This window comes from Magallana gigas, chromosome 2, assembly GCF_963853765.1.
Source record: "Magallana gigas chromosome 2, xbMagGiga1.1, whole genome shotgun sequence".
Taxonomy (NCBI): Eukaryota; Metazoa; Mollusca; class Bivalvia; order Ostreida; family Ostreidae; genus Magallana; species Magallana gigas.
Genome location: NC_088854.1, coordinates 36,848,794 through 36,869,726, shown reverse-complemented (window position 1 = coordinate 36,869,726; position 20,933 = coordinate 36,848,794). Strand labels below are relative to the sequence as shown.

The 20,933-nt window shown below is 32.2% G+C and overlaps 2 protein-coding genes across 2 annotated transcripts; one reads left to right on the top strand and one right to left on the bottom strand.

Annotated features, from left to right (window-relative positions):
• The first annotated feature begins 5,652 nt into the window (after nt 1–5,652).
• Nucleotides 5,653–12,589, top strand: LOC105340398 (malignant T-cell-amplified sequence 1 homolog). The gene is made up of 5 exons (XM_034447458.2): nt 5,653–5,725; nt 9,174–9,326; nt 10,437–10,537; nt 11,930–12,131; nt 12,277–12,589. Exons 1-5 carry the CDS (start codon nt 5,715–5,717, stop codon nt 12,356–12,358), a joined length of 549 nt encoding a protein of 182 aa, XP_034303349.1. The 5' UTR covers nt 5,653–5,714; the 3' UTR covers nt 12,359–12,589.
• Nucleotides 12,590–15,440: 2,851 nt separating this feature from the next.
• LOC105340379 (zinc finger and BTB domain-containing protein 41) lies at nt 15,441–19,694 on the bottom strand. The gene is made up of 2 exons (XM_011446399.4): nt 19,445–19,694; nt 15,441–17,560 (listed from the first exon to the last, which is right to left on the bottom strand). The coding sequence occupies exon 2, from the start codon at nt 17,553–17,555 to the stop codon at nt 15,585–15,587; it is 1,971 nt and encodes a 656-aa protein (XP_011444701.3). The 5' UTR covers nt 17,556–17,560; nt 19,445–19,694; the 3' UTR covers nt 15,441–15,584.
• Between the last annotated feature and the right edge of the window lie 1,239 nt (nt 19,695–20,933).

Genomic DNA, 20,933 nt, shown 5'->3' with positions numbered 1-20,933 from the left:
TGATGAAAATCAATATGGGCAAAATTCATCATTTTTCAATAAACAAGGACTTTTTGAACGTTTTCCGTGCGTATACAACTGTATTTAATAAACATTTATCTCATCACTATCTATTTCACATCTATTTCAACAGCAGAGTGCACTGCATTATTGAGCGTTTTGCCGTTTTGGTTTAGGTCAGGAAGATTTGCATAATATCTAGCTTTAAGAAACCCAAGTTTCCAGCAATGAGAAAGTGCGTCTATGCTTGATAGAAAAGAGACACTTAGAAACAAAAAATAACTCAGACTAATAACGACAAACTATTTAAAATCAAAGTACTGAAGAACTGATGGGAGTTGATTATGTCGATGTTTATTTATTTTAAAATCAATGATATGTTATTTTGCATGACAAGTACATGTATATAGTTTCTACTATGATTTGAATTACGCCGGCACATTTTTATAAATGAATTTTTGTACTTTTTCGACAAGAATGTCGAGAAACCCCCATATGGATCACGTTAAATAATGTTTAAAGATAAAATTAATTCAATCAAAGTATGTATCAGTAATAGAAATATTTTTCGAAAATTGCATGGATCCAAGCAATATTGAACTCTAGTCTCGTTCAACCAAACGCTCGGCTGACACCGTAAATCTCCGACAAGGATTTAAGGAGACAGTCGAGCGTCAAGTTGAACGAGACTATAATATTGAACTCTGGCGTAGCAATACATACGACTACAAAAAATATTTAAATTGTTCGTACCATTTAAAGTCTGACTATTTTCAAGGTATTCATAAATAAGTTTCCTTAAAAAATAATGCTTTAGAATACATTATATCGAATTTATCAATTATTTTCAAGAACTAAGTCTTGTCAGCAGCAATGATTGTGCTGAGGTCCAAACACTGTTTCACTTTCGGTTTGTCTGAGTAACTGCATAGGAGAGTTGATTAAAATCAACTCCCAAAAAATGGATATTTTGGTAAATTTTTTATGTCTTTGATGTTTTATATTCTGGACTATTTATCGATTTTGATTTCTTTATATCGATTGCCTTCGTAAATAAAGGTCTAAATGATAGGATATGACAAAAGAATAGGGACAATTTATCTGCTGAAAAGATTTTACGTGTGTAATACAATGGTAAAAGCAATCGCCGTCCCAGGGAAGTTGATGTGACCTCTGTAATGGGTGCGCTACATCATCCGGACTAGTACAGATGCGATCAAATGCGATTTAAAAAAGTTTTTAAAAGTTGTGCATTTTCATAATGGTTTACATAAAAACCCTTAACACGGTATTTTTGAATTTCCGATTCTTGGAAACAAAACAAAAAAGGCTTCCTTTTGTGTTTCATTTGGGTATGAAGGTAGCTAGCATTCCAGAAAAATAGCATAACTCGCGTAAGCGGGTCATGAGTTTTCTTTGTATTTTTCGTATGAGACGAAGTAAAAATCATCTATTATAATTATCTAACTTAATTAACTGAACAGTACATTTGAAAGCGGCTTTTTAAATTAAACGTCGTTTTACTCGAGAGCATGTCAGTTCAAAACTGTATGAACTATAATCGATTTTTAAAAAAAAAAGAAATAGAGTAGAAAATACATTGTAGATGTTATTTTAAATCTGTGATACTGCTTAATTTTTTGTATTTTTTTCTTTAATTTTCCACATGTTTACTCAGTGTAGTATACAGCAGATGCTGAAGGGGAGTACAATGTACTTTATTCCGATAAAAAATCGATAGGGTTTTTTCATATAAGAACAAAATTATGGGGCGTAATGTGAAATTCATTAATAAAACAATTTTAAAGCATTTATTTGAGATAATTACAGTATTTTTATTATAAATGGGAAAACTGCCTTTAAATATGCATTTAAACGTTTTCAAAAACAATCATATGTCCCAGAGAACCCCCCCCCCCCCCCCCCTCTGGATCCGCCAATGTGCAGCAAGGCAATCCTTTCATATAGTTCGGACATTTGGCAATATTCGCAAATGTACAGCGCAGTCATTCACTTAATTAATGCAATGTGCAATCTAGATTCATCGATGGGGAATTAATCAACCAAAACTTTCTTGACTGGTATATACCCATGTAGCTGTCAGAGAAGGATCAAACATGATACAGCCTAACAATGATTGTACATGTATGAACTTTGTTAAAAATGGATAGAAATTGTAAATCATTTCAAAATATATACTGTAACAAAATTTCAATAGCATTATACTGTGTTACATGAAATTATTTGAAATACGAGGGTTATAAGAATCCGACCAATCATACCTTTAAGTGAGAAGAACATGTTAGGCCAGATTTTGCCAGAGCAAATTAAGTTTTGACTGTAGGAATGCAAATCGCCAATGTTATTATGAATAACACAAACTACTGGGAGAAAAAAAATCCCCAAACAACATAAAAAAGCATTTGTTATTTAAAAAAAAAAGTTACACAGATAGCAATTCTTTATTAGTTTAGACATTTGAAATCTTGGCTCTTGGATGAATAAAGCGGGGAAAGATGAATTATTTTCTATTATTCATGTTATAACGACAAGACTGCACAAGTGCAAGTATATGGTGGCATATCTCTGCCCCTTGTGTGCAAGTTATTTTTCTCTTAATTATGTTGACATGCAAGATAAATATGTTGACATGCAAGATAGTTATGTCAACATGCAACATAACTATGTTGACATGCAAGAAAACTGCAATCAAATAAGAGTTATAAAAAATCTCAAATATCGCCAACATGCGACATCCAAGATACTAGATACGCTACCTATTGATGTCAACATGCAACTTATTTATGTTAACATGCAACTTATTTATGTTAACATGCAAGATAAATATGCTAACATGCAACTTAGTTATGTTAACATGCAACTTATTTATGTCGACATGCAACTTATTTATGTCACCATGCAACTTAGTTATGTTAACATGCAAGATAAATATGTTGACATGCTACATATTTATGTCAACATGCAACTTAGTTATGTTGACATGCAACTTATAAGTTGCATGTCAACATATTTATCTCGCATGTGAACATAACTAAGTTGCATGTTGACATATTCATCTCGCATGTCGACATAAGTAAATTGCATGTTGACATAAATAAGTTGCATGTCAGCATATTTATCTTGCATGTTAACATAAATAAGTTGCATGTCAACATAAAAAGGTAGCATCTAGCATCTTGGATGTCACAGGTGGGCGATATTTGAGATTTTTTTAGATTTTGTATAATTTATATCAGATTGCAATTTCTTGCATGTCAACATAGTTATATTGCATGTTGACATAACTATCTTGCATGTCAACATATTTATCTTGCATGTCGACATATTTGATAGAAAAATAACTTGCACACAAGGGGCAGAGATATGCCACCATACAAGTACACTCTGAGCATTCATTTTAATAAAAAAGATGAACTACTTTACATGACATGTTTTTGGCTGCATATCGAAATAGTATTGTGTTCATATTTTGAATGTATGTTTTGTTAGCAGCTTGCTAAATTAAGTCATCGTTACCCTTTCTTGTTATTGCAATCACGTTTCTGCATGAAATGGGGTGGGGTGAGGATTGTTTGTTCTATCAACCATGTATGCCTGTATGGTGCGATGCTATATTTACAGCGACATATCAGAATATGGTGACGTGAAGGATATCGGAAACAGAAACACTTAGAAAGTTTGATATCCATAAGGATTTTGAACATCACATACAATGCACATAATGCACTTGAGGACGGCAAAGCGTTGCAACAGCTCACAGTACTGCCAGTTCGTGAAAAACAGATACATTTTAAACCAAATACATATATTTACATGCTGAAATTGATATAATATTCTTAGTCTTCAATGGAACAGGAAATTTAATTTTGATACATCGATAACCACAATTTCATACAGTGTCATTTGTAAATATTCAATCTCTTATTTCATCGTTTTAAAAAAGCATGTATAAGACATTGCAAAAATGGTATCCATTGTATTTTTATTGCGAAATAAATGGTGATGAAAGTTTCTGATCAAAAAGAAAAAAATAATGATATCGGCTGTACACTGTACCTTTGATTTTCAGGAGAGATATTTCTTACAAATAAACGTAAATTTCCTAAGTTTATTGAGAAATGTATTGTGACAAAAGAAGCACCGTTTTCCGGTACATTTTATTAATTGTTTTATATTCTTTTGATACCGTGCATTGTTTCTACATACATCGTATATATTAAAAATTGTATTCTCTGATAATAAAATATAATACTTTCTGACCAGTATGTGATCTTCTCTCCAATCAAACATTATGCTGATCATCAATATTTGAGAATAAGAGAACTGCACGAAACACTCAAATAAATTCATTTTTATATCATAAGATTGTATAGTTCTTTATGAATATGTTCATTATAGAAGATTATAATTTTGATGTTATATAATTTGCACAATTGGGGGTTATGAATCTTGATATATTATTTAGTATTTAGAATTAGTATTTCTTGTCATGTTAATAGCGATTGCTTTTGGGATATGTTGTAAAATGATTTAGATATAATGAAAACAAACATCGATTTTTAACGTAATCTGATAAATGGGGCAAAACTACATTTATTTATCATCAGATAAATGGATAAATATTCAATAAAAAGAATCATATTTGGTTTTGAAAGGTTTTGTAGCGGTATATTTGAAAACATAATAGTGATCGGAAGTAGAGAAAAATATTTTAAAATCTTCTCAAAAACCGATCGGCCAGAAAAGCTGAAACTTGTAATCATCCTCAGATAGGGACTGGGAAGATTCAAGTCTGTTACAAAGGAAAGCATTTAAATTCATAAAAACTGAAATGATATATGGTTTTACTTATATGCACGTATTTTTGACAAATTGATTATTCTTTATATTTGTTTATAAATAGACTTTGGCCTCTGGGCAATTCTTAGGTTTTACAAGGGGTTTATATTCCATATATAAACAATTGTTTAGGATCTTGTTGCAATTGAGAAATGCAATGCTCAGCCTGTGATACGACTATAAAATCATCCTGTTAGAAAAGGGACTTGATTATAAACATAAGAATATTCAAGGGGAAAATGGATTTTTATTTATACAGGATCTACATGAAATCAAATCACTTGAAAAAACGCAAGTTTACACAAGGAGTTTCTGACAATAAAAAAGCATTCTAAATATATTAACCTAAATCGCACAAAATCTTTTACATTTTGTGTCGACAATAGTTGAATTAATTGGAAGACAGAGGGTTTGATATAGTAGAACTTCTTAAAGATTTTTTTTTAATAAAAGAGACATATCAATTAAAAATAACATAAAGGACAAAAACGTTTTGTTGTATCAACCAGTTTCGACGGTAATGAGACGATAATCTTGATTTACAAATAAGTTTCTTATGTTGTTAAGGAATTCTTCTTGTCATATATGACTGCAAAGTACACTGGTCAGTTAAATATTTAAAAAATAAAAATATTCATAAATAAAAAAGTGCATAGAAAACTAATATGAGAGAGAGAGAGAGAGAGAGAGAGAGAGAGAGAGAGAGAGAGAGAGAGAGAGAGAGAGAGAGAGAGAGAGAGAGAGAGAGGGGGGATGTCGGAACTTGAAATTCCGGTTATTTTAGTTTTTTCTTCTATGACTGTACAAAGACTTCCGACATTTATTTTCAACGTGAGACCGCAATCCACTCCAACATGTTTAAGAAGTAAGTATTATGAGCTATGTAGAAGCAAAGTTTAGATATTTAGTTTCACGAAAAATGGTTGTTAGTATCGATTGTTACATTGTCATATTGATTTTTCTCGATTATTAAAGTTTTATAATACTATCTTTCTTATAGTGCACTTTCCACATTTAATCACAGGGCCTTGCGTATGAAAACACGGTTAAAATCTAAGTACTTAGAAGAAAAAAAAAGCGTTATTTTTTCTACACAAGACTTAATTCTTGGATGAAGGCTGGGTGTATTAATTTAGACTGCATAAATGGTATGAGTTAAGTAGACACTATAGTCTGTCCAAAGTAATTGCCTCCATCACTTTTTGATGATTTTTAATAAAAATACACATACCTGTGAAAGTATCCAAGATATCTTCATTGACACATTATCATTTTTCACTCTTAAAAGTTCAACGTAACAAAAAAAAATTTCTTTATCAAGATTTATAATGGGAAATGTTTACATCTTTTCACCTTTCGGAACTCACTCAGAATACCTCGCACAATTTTTTCAATGTTATCATTCGGGCTATTTCATGGCTGATGCAATGCAAAATCCCTGTAGACTCTCTATTTTGGGTCGTGTATTGAAGCCCGAAGCAGAAGAGAGGGCATTTAAAACAGATAATCTTGACATTTTTCATATTAATTAAAAGTGTGGAATAAATATCCCCATAAATTCGCGAGAATCACATCCTCAGAACTTTAAAATCTCGCTTTTATTTTTCGGACATTTTACAACATAAAACTACAATACAAATTCAGCATTCGCAATTTTATTTTTCCGTGATTTAATGGAAAATGGTTGAATCGCGGAATGAAGTACTCACGTAAAATAGGGAATCTACAGTACTGGTAGATGTAGTTTGAGCACAAAAGTATTTATGATTATCGAACTACCAAGTGAAAAATGGTGGAAGCAAAAAACACAGGACAGAGTATAATAAACTTGACAGCAAACATAGTTTATTTGGATAATTAACTCTTCATATTTAAGGTATCAGGAGAACTCTTAGAAATCGTACCTAGGGGAACCTGTATTCTTGGTAAAGGGTATCTGATCTCTTACAGAATTCATATCAAGATAGGGGCTCTGTAAGTTCTAAGAGAACCCCCCCCCCCCCCCAGGAGAACTTTAAATTTTGTGTTATACTGCACGCAGATACATATTTAATTTACATATTTAATAGTTATGATATTCATTACAAAGCAATGTCAAGTTTTCCTCATTAAAGCTTTTACGGTATATTGTTGATTAATATGTATGAAAATGTTTATGTAACTAGTTTATGTGTAATGCGATGACAGACCAACAGTGCAACTGAGCTATCTGGCACCGGTATTCAAACTGGTCTGACCGTCACATTCCTCCCCCATTAAATGATCTTCGCCCTCGAAGATCACCCCAGGCTCTTCCCCTGGCAGGAGTTAACCTGTCAGTTCCAGGGGTTGGTCACTGCACCAAATGTAAAGGGATGGGAGAAATAATGACAGATCAGACCGGGATTCGAACCTTGGTCCCGTGAATCTCTTGTCAAGTTCTCTACCAACTGAGCTATCTGGTGCCGGTATTCAAATCGGTCTGACAGTCACATTCCTTCCCCCTTAAATAGGGCGAAGATCACCCCAGGCTCTTCCCTGGGCAGGAGTTAACCTGTCAGTTCCAGGGGTTGGTCACTGCACCAAATGTAATGGATTTGGAGAAATAATGATGGACCAGACACGTTAAAATACGGGTGCCAGATAGCTCAGTTGATAAAGCACCTGACTAGAGATTCAGGGGGCCCCGGTTCAAATCCTGGTCTGGTCTGTCATTATTTTTCCCATCCCGTTAGATACCAGTAAGTAATACTGGTGTGTAGACTAGTGCATGTACTATGCCCAAATAGAAGTCATGCATGGTTTGATACTTAGTGCACAGGTCAGAGTGCTCTCGCCTCTGGCAATTGCACTATATATATATATCAAACCCCGGCTACTATTTATGCACAGTAAGGCCAGCATTTTTTAAAATTTCGATTTACAAACCCGCCGACCCTATTTTTTTAAAAATTCAAATAAAAATAAAAGGACCTGAACTAGCTATTTATTTTATTTTTTCCTCCGACCCGAAGTTTTCTTTCTGGTAAAAATAAAAATAAATGTTGATGCAATCACGTATGTGTAGTCTGAATTATTGTTGTTCATGCATTGATTTAATAAAAAGACCAAGTTCTTTCCGATCAAGTCACAGGCACTAGAAGTCACAAAAAACCACCAAAGGGCCTACTCCTGTTTGCTTTCGTCCAACCCTACAAATTACGACCCTATTAAGTTTTGTGATCGGCAACTTAGCCAGAATTTCCTCAATAAAGAGAAGTTGAAGTCTTTTTCTATCACAATTCTGTAAATTAAAAAAAAACACCTCATTGACAAGAAAATGATAAGTTACTTTAAAAAAAAACATTTTTGCAAAATAAATTCTAGAATAATCATAATTTAACCGTTTGGAAATAGATCCTCTACAAAACGGTTGTAAGTGGGTCATAGGGTTGGACTAATAACCCTAAACACACTGAACACAGGTCTTATGACTGAAGGAAAGAGAATAATTTTATTTGTCATTAAGGTTAAAGCTAACAAAATAACGAAACATTTCCTTTATTAAAGGTATAGTTACATAAATAAATAAAATTTTAAAAGTTATTTAGTCTTTTTTAAATAAAAAAAACTTGTTTGATTTTTTACTGACATTTATGGACATGCTTCTAATCCAATTTATTTTCAGTAACAATATTTTAAATTTTGAATTTGTGAATAGCATTGTTAATTTAATCAAATAAATTATTTCTCAAACTTCTTCCTATTTTTCTGCAAGGAAGAAGTGAAAACTCCCTTATTTTTTTTTTTGGTCTTAATGTATATGTACAGTATGTACTTGTATTTATAAAAAAAAAAACCTTCGTTTTTATACATGCATGTACAATATATCAACACAAATTTTCAGTGCCCATGGATAAAATATGTTATGATAAGAACATCACCAACAACCAAAATTACTTAGATATTTTTAAAAAATGGCAGCTCCTAGACACATGTTCTTATTTTAAAAATAAAAAAAATATTGTTGAAAAATTGTTTTATTTTCATTTTTTTTCTTGACGGACAAATTTTTCAATTTTATTTTTATTTTTTTTCCCTCCTCCTCACCAAATAATTTGAAAAATATTTCGTAAATCTAAAAATAAAAAAATGCTGGCCTAATAGCACAACACAATACTACTGTTATTTTTATTCTTGCCGTTGTGTAAAAAATAATCATCAGAAAAGTTTTTATATGTCACAATTTAAAACACATATTAAAACAACTTACTTTTGACCTCTAAGTTTGTCTGTTCTTTGTAGATATCTGCATATAACTTTAATTTTGACAATCAGTCTAATTTTTTTTTCAGATTTGATGACAAAGAAATGGTATCTGGAGTTAATAATGCAAAGTCTTCAGTCCAAAAATCTATAAGAAATTCTGTAACAGAGAATTATCCATTTATAGAACCATATCTTGATCAGATTATCCCAAAGAAAGGAGACCTAAAGCTTGTCAAATGGTACATTTTGAAAATATGCTAGATATTCTAGGTACTTCACAAGTGAGGCTCCCGTGATGTTCATTACAAAGGGAACCTCACAAAGTCTTCTTTTGAATAAGTATGCCTCATTATCAGGTGTCCAGGAATTTGATTTACACACCTCATATTTCTTGGGCCTTTAATCCTTGGTTTTTTAAAATCACATTCTGCATGAAATATGGAAACCTGAATACACAATTATTATTATTATATTGATATGTTCCTATAGATGTCAAGGTTCTGTGTATCATATATACTGGTATTTTGATCCCTAAGTTTATACATTAGTATCAGAAACTTTTAACTATAAATGATGCTGTATTGGAATGAAAAATAACTTTTCTACCATCGAAGCATGCTGAACATCACCCTTTATTGGCTGTTCCATCTTACCGATATATTCATATTACCCCTAAAGAGCATATATTTTGGCTTTGAGATAACTATGCATGGTTATTTCATACAAATAAACATCAATAGAATATAAATGTATAAATATAAAAGATATAAATATATAAGCACTGATTGATTATTTCTCTATATTGTCAGACCTATAAAACACCAAGGTGTGCATGCAGACAATTTGAGTACCGCATGTATAGCCATAAATATAAAGCATTCAATGTGTTATAAATATATTAAGTATTTTAAGCTAAATAAGCATTCCATGTGTTATAAATATTATATTAAGTATTTTAAGCTACTGGTAAATTGAATGTAGAGTAAACTATGTTTTTGGGTATGGTGTGCTTGAATGAGGTTTTCATGTTCACACATTTGATCAGTCTAATCAACTTAAAATCCAGATATCCATCCTATTTTCCATATGAACATCATATAGTGATAGCTTTTTTCAAAATGTCCAAATGTTATGTCTGATTCAAGTAATTAAGTTAATGTCTTTTACATTCAATGTATATTACTATTAAAATGGAGGGATTTTAATTTTCTTTTAAGATTTATAACTTCTTATTTTTAAGGAATTGTATTTTTTTACTATTTCATGCAACTAATACTTGCTGTACATTAAGAAATTTGCATGTACTATCTTTAAAATTGACTGCTTAAGAAATTGTGCATTTTTTCTAGCCATGAACACATAGAAATACTTGCCAATGCTGCAGGTGAACCATTAATGTTCAGACACAGAGATGGGCCTTACATGCCAACACTGAAGCTGTTACACAAGTGTAAGTAAAATATAACGATGTGTTACTTAATTATTGAGATTATTCAATACAGTTCAATGGTTTATTGACATCACCATGCTGGCATACAGTCAAAATGAAATCAAATAACAGAGAAAAGAATATTAAAACATAAAGACTACAGCATGCAAGACAATTTTATACAATTCTTCATAGTTTCTGAAACTGTTTTCTCTGCATAAAGCATTTATCTAAGTAGATACATAGACGTTGTGTAGTTTTATAATCACATATTATGGATTAACAATTTCTCTAATGGGATCAATACCACAGTATAATTTATCATTAAAAAAACTGTGAAATAACATAAGATTTCGTGGTGGCTCAATTTTCGTGGAATTCGTGGGTACCATTCATCCATGAATTAACATCCTCCACGATTTAATAAGGGCTAAAAAGTAATAATTACTTTTGTTTGTATAAAAGAATACACGAAATTACGTCCCAATCAACATGTAAAATTAAAGCAATCCACGAAATTTGGCCTCCATGAATTTTAATGATTCCACAGTATCACAATATAATGAAATCAAAGATTGTCATATACAGGATAGTAAGTACAAAATGCTTTTCATTTTCGACTAATATAATTTACAATCATAGTTTACAATATCTACCCGTTTTAATAAATAATATTTACATCTACTAAGTATGATTCCCTCTACTTCTTATGGAAATTTATAGTCAACTCATAGCTCTATAGAAACAGCCAGACTGAAATCTACATGCCCCATTTATCGATTGGTCGAAATCTACAGCGGCTGAAACTTACAGGAAACTGACAGGACTGAAATCGACATGCCCTATTTACTGATTGGTTGTAACCTTCAGCGACCTATGAAAATTACGGACTGCACGAAATAATAAGATATCAGACTCAGAGTCTCACAGGAGACGATTTGGCTGTTTCTTTTAGCTAACGTGCTTTTGTACATTAACAGGAATTTAGTGAATTTTACTTACTTTTCATAATCAAATTATTAATTAGTTAAAAGAAAGATGTAAATATATACAATTAAATGCTTTCTCTGATGATTCATGCTGGTAATGAAGGTAGCAATCATTGCAGAAAAAAATTATGTATGCATGTATTTTTTCTGCAATGTTGCCACCTTTCATATCCCGAATGAATCACCAAACTTATACTCGATGAGATTTTTTTTAATTGTTCAAAGATCATATCAATTAACGGAAATATCTAAAGATGTAAAGTTAAGTTTCTGTTAAAGATTAAAAATCTTGCTTTGACATGAAGTATAACTCTTTTTCAAAGCTAACTCTTTGTCTTCTTTGAAAGCTTATAATCAACATCTGATATTAAAATGATACCAACATATAAAATTGGGTTGATTTCCTTTCTTTTATGTCTTGCAGTCCCTTTCATGTTACCGCGCATGCAGGTAGACAAAGGTGCCATAAGATTTGTATTGAGTGGTGCCAACATCATGTGTCCGGGACTGACCTCACCGGGTGCCAAGATGACCAGACTGGAGCCGGACAAGGTTGTGGCTGTTATGGCCGAGGGCAAAGAGCATGCAGTTGCTGTAGGAATGACTAAAATGTCCACAGATGAAATGTAGGTGTATATAGTATTTCGACTTCTTGGTTATTAGTCGTGACAGCTCAGGTTTTAGGATATAGTAATTGGGAGTGTATCGAGAGCTTATTATTTTAGTATTTAATTATAAGTTTTTAACAAGTCTTCTTTTTTTAATTTTCAGCATTTCTAAAAACAAAGGGATTGGGATAGAGAATATTCATTACCTTAACGATGGGCTGTGGAACATGAGAGCTGTTAAATGATGTTCCCTAAGTGATGAACTTTTTATTTTGATACATGGCCAACAACTTTGATATTTATTGCAATAATGTGCATAGAAAAATACAATTCAAAATAAAGCTGTACTATTTAATTAACAATTTTACCCTCAATCCATTTTTACTTTATGGAGCCATTCATTTCTGTACTTGTGCACGAAGATTCGACATACAATAGAAATTATTCATTTACATGAAAAATAAATTTTCAAATACTTTCAAAGTGTTTTTTTATAGAAGTGCTTAAATTTTTCATGGTCTGAAATAACAAATGATGAAATATACGGTTGATAGTTCCTAACATGGGTTGTAGTAACTACCGGGTATGTAGTTTTGAGTTTAAATATAAATGTGAGGTCTGATCAGTTAATCACATCTAAACCACAATATGTTGATCACAAACCATAAAAGATAATCTATTAGAGCAACAGTAATGACTGCATGTCATTTGACATCGTCAGATTCCCAAGAGTGATCACATCTTTTACTCATCACAAAATTATTTCTTCAATTAACTAAATACGTGTTGTTTAGAAAAATAGTCATCTCTCATTTTAAAATGAAAAGTAAAGCTAGTACACTTAAAATTATATTTGAACAATTCAACAATTTAATTGAAGACTTGTATCCATTATGCCTCTCATACTGTATACCAGGTATATTTACGTCTATAGTTTGTCATCTACCAAGTAATTTCATCTCATTTCTAAAGAAAACTGATAGTAATTTATATAGCTCCATAGAAACTGACACGGCTGAAATCGACACAACTCAGTTCTAACCAGTTTATCAATCAGTCAAAACCTATAGCAACCCAAGAAAGATCACGGACCACGAAATAATCATGATGATGTCAGACTCAAATTCCCACATAAGACAACTTAGCTAGTTTTTTTTTTGTCTAATGAACTGATGTACCTAAACAATAATTTAGTTACTTTACTGACTATTTACAATCAATTCATCAGTTTTTTAAATGAAATTTAAGATTTAAATACATGTATAAACAAAAAAATGCTTTCTTTGATGATTCATGCAGGTTATGAAGGTAGCGATCAATGCAGAAAAAAATTATGTGGGTTAGGTACCCGTATATTTTTTCTGCAATGTCCCTTCCTTCATATCCAACATGAATCACCAAAGAAGCTGCATCTTACTGCTATATAAGTGAAGCCGTGGAATGTTGTTTGACCAAAATCATATATTGTCATGGTCACGATTTTGGTAAAATTTCATTTTTTTCATTTTGAAGTCTACTATGCTTCGTAAGATAATTCTAAATACAGGTAGTCAACCAAAATCTGAGTGTCAGTCGTTGAGTTAAAAGAGATACAGAGCTCATCATTCTATACATGTATTATGTAAACAAAGCTCAGGTCATCCTTTTGTTTACATTTTGAATGTTGTAAAGAAACTCCAGGTTTAGACCTTAAACGAATGTGACAAATGCTAGGAAGAGTTTATCTATGTTTAAAACATATTAGTAGATAGGAAACTCGGCTTGAAAAGGAAATTTTACTCGTATTTTGAACAAATGGAAACAAAAACCTGGCACAGTCCTTATTTATAACTCTATGACAGACAGTCAAATTTTGGTTGATCGTTAAGCATTGTAAACAATAAAAATAAAAAAACAAATTTTGACCAAAATTGTGACCATGCCCCTTTAAAATAATTCAGCCATTTGCATGGCAGTTATCAAATTCTACTTCATAAAGTCAATTTCATACATCAGATTTCAGCATAATCATTAAGTTATTGCCATCTTGATCAAGGTTTTCTGAAGAAAAGAATTATGAAATTATATTGATCAGATTCTTAAGTCAAAAGTAAATCAGTAAATTAAGACTTCGAGACTCTCAAGTTCTAGCTGCTACATGTTCTTGTTCCCTGTAGTAAATAAAATAGCCATCAGTGCATTGCATTTCTATAGTTTAATTTTGATTATTAATTTAGTTTTTGGATGAATTATTTTAAAGATAGCAATTATCTTTAAAATTCATTGCATTAAAAAAATTATAAACATTTGCCTACAAAATTTATTCATTATATAACAAATTTTGACATTCTGCCAAAAAAAAATTATCCAACATGGATGATATAATATTTCCGTATGATATATATTTGTTTTCTATCATTTACATATATTTGTCTGTAATGACACTTTACAAGTCTGTACCAATACATTTACAAAAGAATTAACTTGTCAAAAAAAAAAAAATGCTACAAAAAAATATACAAGAAACATTCATCTAATTTCTTCACAATTAAATGACCTATGTATACAACTGTAAGTCAACGTTTTTAACAAACATGTGGATTTAGAACTACATTTATTTAAAATCTTTTAAATCTATAACTAATCTTGATAGTAGCAATTCTTTCTGACCTTGGTAAGCAATCACATAGAAATAATATCATTAAAAAGATAATTATCTTGACAAGTTTTTTTTTCTCTCTTCTCCAATATGGATTCATTGAAGTACAATGTTTAAATTACAAATGATACAAATTATTTATAAACATCATTAATTATCATATGACTCAATGATACATGCCTCAAACAGTTCCATGCAAGTCATAAAATATAGGTACTTTTGTAAAAATACTAGTACAGGTGCCCCAAAAAATTATGAATAAAATACCACATCAAATATTGAAAACAAATACATGTACATGTTATACAATATGTAAAATGTATTAAAAATTGATCACACTTTTGGGTACATATTCAATGGAATGTTAGAGAAATATTCAAAATGACTTCTAATATCTTAAAAAAAAGGAAAGTCTTAAGGGAACTCTATATGAATATCAAATATGAGTATGATATGGTTTATTCTACAGAGATGCTGGAGATTCGTTCCTGTTGATTTCCGCATTGGGATCATTAAATGATATTTGTACCAACAAGGACAGAATTTAAATACAATGTATGTATTATGTTCATGACCCCCACAAAACTGTCCTAGAAATTAACATCTTTTTTTAAAATTATCAACACATGATTAACATTCTGATGGTCCCTTCTGATTAATATGAAATGGAGATAGGAGACATATTTTTCATACAATTTTTTCTAAATTATATCAAACTATTGAATAATGAATATGAAGGTAAATTATAATTTGATACATCTGACTACCCACACATAAATTCAACATGAAAAATGACAATAATATCAATCAAAGGAGTGCATGATTATCAATCATTATTGAACAGCCCCATGAAATGTTTGAATGTGTTCTTTGAGCTCTTCCGTCTCATAAAATTTCATATCACACATATCACACTCAGTTGCATTTTCACTTGTTTTTTCTTGCTTAATCTCAACAGCAAGTGACTCGCAACTATCGTCTGTTGATCCTTTCTCAGAAGAATCTTTATAATCGTCCTGAGATGAAACTGCCATCTTTGTCAGCAAAGCCTCTTTCTTCTTTACCGCTGACTTATTCTTTGCAACACCGAGCTTTCTGTTTGCCCTTTCTTCAGCAAATTCTTTAGTAGCTATTCCATGTCTGTCTTGCATGTGAATTAGTTTCGATTCTTCACTTCCAAAGAACCCATCACATAACGGACACTTGAAGAAGTGCTCAGCGCGCTCAGCGTCTTCGTGCATGTCCCGCAGAGCTTTATTGTCAAATATACGTCCACATATACTGCACTCAAATTTATCATTGCTACAAACCACTGTAGGTTTGGACTTGCCTGATTCCTCTTTATTAGCCGTCTCAGGGTTTTCTCGTTTACCACCAACTTTGCACCTTGGTCCCATTTTTCTTCGTTTGGCTCCAGTTTTGATTTCAGATTCTACTGTATCAGCCTCACGGGTCACGAGATGATACTCTGATTGCTGTGGAGTGTAAATTTCTTCATCCACTTCCCTTTCTCCTTGATCCTTTTCATCATCTGAGCTGTAATTCACAGCTCCTAACATTTCTTGATAGCTAACAGGGTTTTTTTTCCCTGATGAGAGACGAGTTGAATATTTCTGTTCAGAGTGTTGTATTTGTTTTTGTGTACTTGTTTTTGTGATTCCTGTTTTGGTATACTCAAGAGTTTGCAAAGTGAGCGGCTTTTTAGATCCAATATTTCTTTTCCTTGAAGTGTTGTTCTCGCTTGGTAAAATGTCTTGAGAGTTCTGTGGGAAAAGATCTTGGAATGACACAAAAGGGAGTCGATATAACAAAGAGTTTTCCTGTTCAGATGATTTTGATTTTTCCTCAAAGATTTGGGTATCAGGTCCTGGTGAAGACCCATGCTCTGTCTTGTAAGCTTCTCTTAAACTCTTTCCCTCTAAAATTTTCATTAAAATAGAATTTCTTTCAAAAGCAGAGTCTGAATTGGGACCTACATGACTGTTTTCGCTCTTGTAATCAGCAACATCCCCATTTTGCTTCTGGTGGTTCATCCCTCCATACTCTCCATCCCATACAGGCTCCTCCTTTACAACTGGAGATTGTGTTGTCTTCTCCTCTACTTGAGTGACATGTTCCTTTCTGGTTACAGAACCATCATTCAATTTGATCTGATACTCCATTCCAGATTTGACTGCCCCCTCGAGATTAACCATTTCTACACTTGGATTTACTGGGGTTGGCTGATTTACCAGCATGGACCTTTTGTGGGGCTTTGCTAAAAGTTTGAGTAACACTGAGGCAGATCCCAATGGCTCTTCACCCAAACTGCCATCGCTGACCCCATACCGACCGTCCTGAGCATCAGATCCATATTCTGGACTATTAGAACCTTCTGAATCATATTCCGTATAAGTACTAATCTTCTGTGCTCTAGATTTCCTTTTGTGAAGCTGCTTAACAATTGTTGGGAAATTGTCTGCACTGTTTGATATACTACAGTTGAAATCAGGGTCACTATCCTCTGTGTTTCTTGATCGCTTTCTGGTTTTCGTCTTCTCTCCCTGTATCATTCCTCTCCTCTGCTGTTCTGTCCACTGTGTGGGTGTGGTTGAGGCAGGTGCTGGGGAGGAATTTCCGGAGACCCCCTGTCCATGGTGTAGGTTGTTGGGATCAACAGTATGGTGAATTTTTACGACATGACGCAGGTTTGTCTGTTGTGATGATATGCAGATGATTCCATCAACCTCCAATTTTTCTGAGTAATGCTGAGAACAGAGGGAGATGATTGCAGACTGCAGTATCTGATTTATTTTTTCCTCCATTTAATCTACAAAAAAAAAAATACAAAACAATTGAAATTATTTCAGAAAAAAGGCCACACATATTAATGATATCAAATGGCAGACATATCAAGTCATGTAGAACTGAACATTGATGCAATCATGAGCAGGACTCATACAATTTTATTTTAGTGCCTAAACATTTGCAATCAATTTTGGCTCAGTTTAAATGTGGGGTTTTACCATGAAGAATTGAGACGGGTAGATACCACAGTGAACCCGTTAAAGAGCAGCAAATTTGTAGTTTTTGTTGTAAAAATAGTGTAGAAAACGAAATTCACTTTTAAATTTATTACAATGTCCTTTATATAACAATTATAGAAGAATCCTTTTCAAAAATACTGGATTTAATCAATCACTAGAACTGTCAGATACAGATGCACTAATTGTACTTATTTTAAATTATCCTTGGCAGGTTGCCAAATACTCATATCATTCTTTTACACGTAGACAATCATTATTGTTCAGAAAATAAACATAAACTGTATTATATAAACTGTTGAATCAAAACAACGGGTGCAAATTCAAGGGTTTTAACGGAAGCTTTATACTTAAACATGTATTTTTCAATCGTTTCTTTGTTTACCGCTTGATACTGTGTTACTTTTTTTTATTTTTTCAAGCATAATGCGTTTAAAATTAAAGTGAGATATAGGCCCGACAGGCCGGGTGTTAAATTATCTATGCTTGCCGTTGTTGATATTACACTTGGAAATGTATACACATATCACTATAAATAAATAAATAAATAACTTACTTACTTATACACAATGTAAAGCATGTACTGCAATTAAATCCCTTCTTACTTTGAATTATGACTAATTTTATATTTCATACAATTTATCAAGGACCAAAGCTTTGATGTACTGTACCCTGAAGTATATATAAGTTTTTATTCCACATGACATATCACTTTAGCAGTAAATCTGCAAGATTTTATTTCAACCTTTTGTAGACATATCATGTAAACTCTTTTTCTGTATGCAAGTGTTCCTGAACCCAACACCAACCCCAGAATGGAATACCAGGTACATGTATTATAATCCACAGTGATTATGATGTAATGAAACCAAATGAAGAAAGTATAACCATGCATCATGTACATATATATCAAGGATTTATTTATTTATTACCAAAAAAACTCAAAATTATCTTAATATGCATTGTTGATGATATCTAAATATATAAAACTTAAGGCTATATCTATTTCATAATTATATCTTGAATTTTATTTGTAAGTATATATATAATGAAAATTTATGAAATCTATATACATTGTAGATGTTTGAGAATTGATTATAAACATACTGCAAATTCATTAAATGTATATTAATCGGATCAAGCAGCTCATTAGAGTAGCAGGTAGCAGGAACAGTAGCAGTGACTATAAATCTATAGATCCACCAATGACACTAGTGTTGCCCTTATGCATCGTAAAAATGTAAACAATATAACCGTGTATACTGCTATTAACTGTAATAACACAGTATATGTAAGGGCATAAGATGGGAATTATCAAAACATCATAATGACACTTGCAAGCTTGTTCTTTTTTTTACAACTGAGCTCTCAAATATGTACATATATTGACAAGATCATGAAGATGAACATATCCATAAGAAATGAAAGTATCGTTATAGGTACCGTATACACGTAAAACAAAAAGTGTACGACATTTTTTCGACAGTAATGAGGTACAATTTTAAAGAAGTGGTTTATTCAGTACAAGATGGTTTCCGCCGAGTTTCTCAATACCTTCGACCGCCATAAATCGGTCACAAGGTCAGAAAGGGATTTCTGCGGATCCAGAGTCTTATATTAAGTATACAATATGAAAATCAGTACTTAGAAAACAATATTCATAAACTTACGGGTCGTCGGCGTTTTCCAGTTTCTGCTTTGTTCCATCAAGCCTCAGCGGCGATTTGGTATGCGGGTGTTGCGTGTTTGGCCTTGACCTAGCGACCTCCGTCATGACGATTGCTGATTAGAAGGACACAAGGTCAAGAAACGCAAATGTTGATCGTGTGATTGTTTGATTGTTAAGATATACTAAATATAATGCTAATTTCCTTAATTTTAATTTAATACGCAAACTCCAATTCAAAATCGTTTTTATTTATTTACAAAGTGTCAACAGGAAGTAAACAATGAATCATTTTTGAGATTATATGTTACAAAACGATATTTGAACGGCGGGAAGTTCAAACTTGTAAGGTCAATGTGGCGAAGTGTATGATATAATATGTAATGACAGTGTGTATCAATTTACCCGCTGTCAATGAAACAAAAACTGTACTGTGAAATAAACTTATATGTCATCAACAACTTATGCTAAGAGGTTTCAAGAAAAGACGTATTTGAAATATATATAGCTTTTTTTCATATGATAGTTCTATTCCACAGTCTAACTAAAACTATATTATTAATTTTTCATGATATCGGAATGAAAGATAAACGCTGTTTTAGATGGGAAGAGCCAATGAAAAATTATTTTCAACACTTACTAAATATAAAAATATCATGATAACCCCTCTGCCCCCCCCCCCAAGAAAAAACCCCAGGTCAAAATCAAAATGACCAACAGCTGATCAAGCATACAAATGAAAGACAAATAGTGCTATTAAAAATATCTATAGTTATTTCATATAATTATCCCATACAAGAAAACAGTTTTATATAACGATGCGAAATAAGCACCATATACATGTATGTACTGAAAAGAGTGATACCGGGATCCTTTCTCATTATTACGAAAGAAAAAAAAATAATTGTTACAATAATTTACCTTTTTCTAAGTTTTTAATAATGCCGTACAAGGGAAATTTAATGCTTATCACGAATTAGTAAAATTTCTTCGTTGAGTTATAGTTCGGGAAATGTACCATAAAATAGATTCAACTGAAGGGATTGAAGGGGTTGAGTAATGGTTTGGGAAATGCACCATAAAATAGATTCAACTGAAGGGATTGAAATTCCACCACAAACATCTTCCCGGCAAGTCAAGGGTTTCTGATCCGCCTCATTTGATAATTAAAATAGTTAATAAGATAGCAACACCGTATAACTGTATTTTTCCATATCATTAAATGCGCTGATACATTTTTTTCCCGGTGGCGGGGGGGGGGGGGGGTCACACCTATTTTTGGTAATTTTTACACCGACCCCTCCCCATTATGGCCATTACATACGTTAAAATTATTGTTTGTATTTTATTATGTCATAGGAAAATGGCTCCTTTACAAAACACTATGTACATATATGTGTAGCGCATCGTAGAGAAGCGGAGTTTACAAGTTTAATTTTAATAATTAGAATGCAACATCGCTCTCCCGTGGTTTCATCAAGATATGTTTATAC

Excerpts from the sequence above, each read along its gene's own strand:
- LOC105340379 (XM_011446399.4), bottom strand. The coding sequence starts at position 17,555 with ATGGAGGAAAAAATAAATCAGATACTGCAGTCTGCAATCATCTCCCTC.
- LOC105340398 (XM_034447458.2), top strand. Across the intron at positions 9,327-10,436 it reads GACCTAAAGCTTGTCAAATG|CCATGAACACATAGAAATAC; the intron begins GTACATTTTGAA and ends CATTTTTTCTAG. Across the intron at positions 12,132-12,276 it reads AAAATGTCCACAGATGAAAT|CATTTCTAAAAACAAAGGGA; the intron begins GTAGGTGTATAT and ends TTTAATTTTCAG.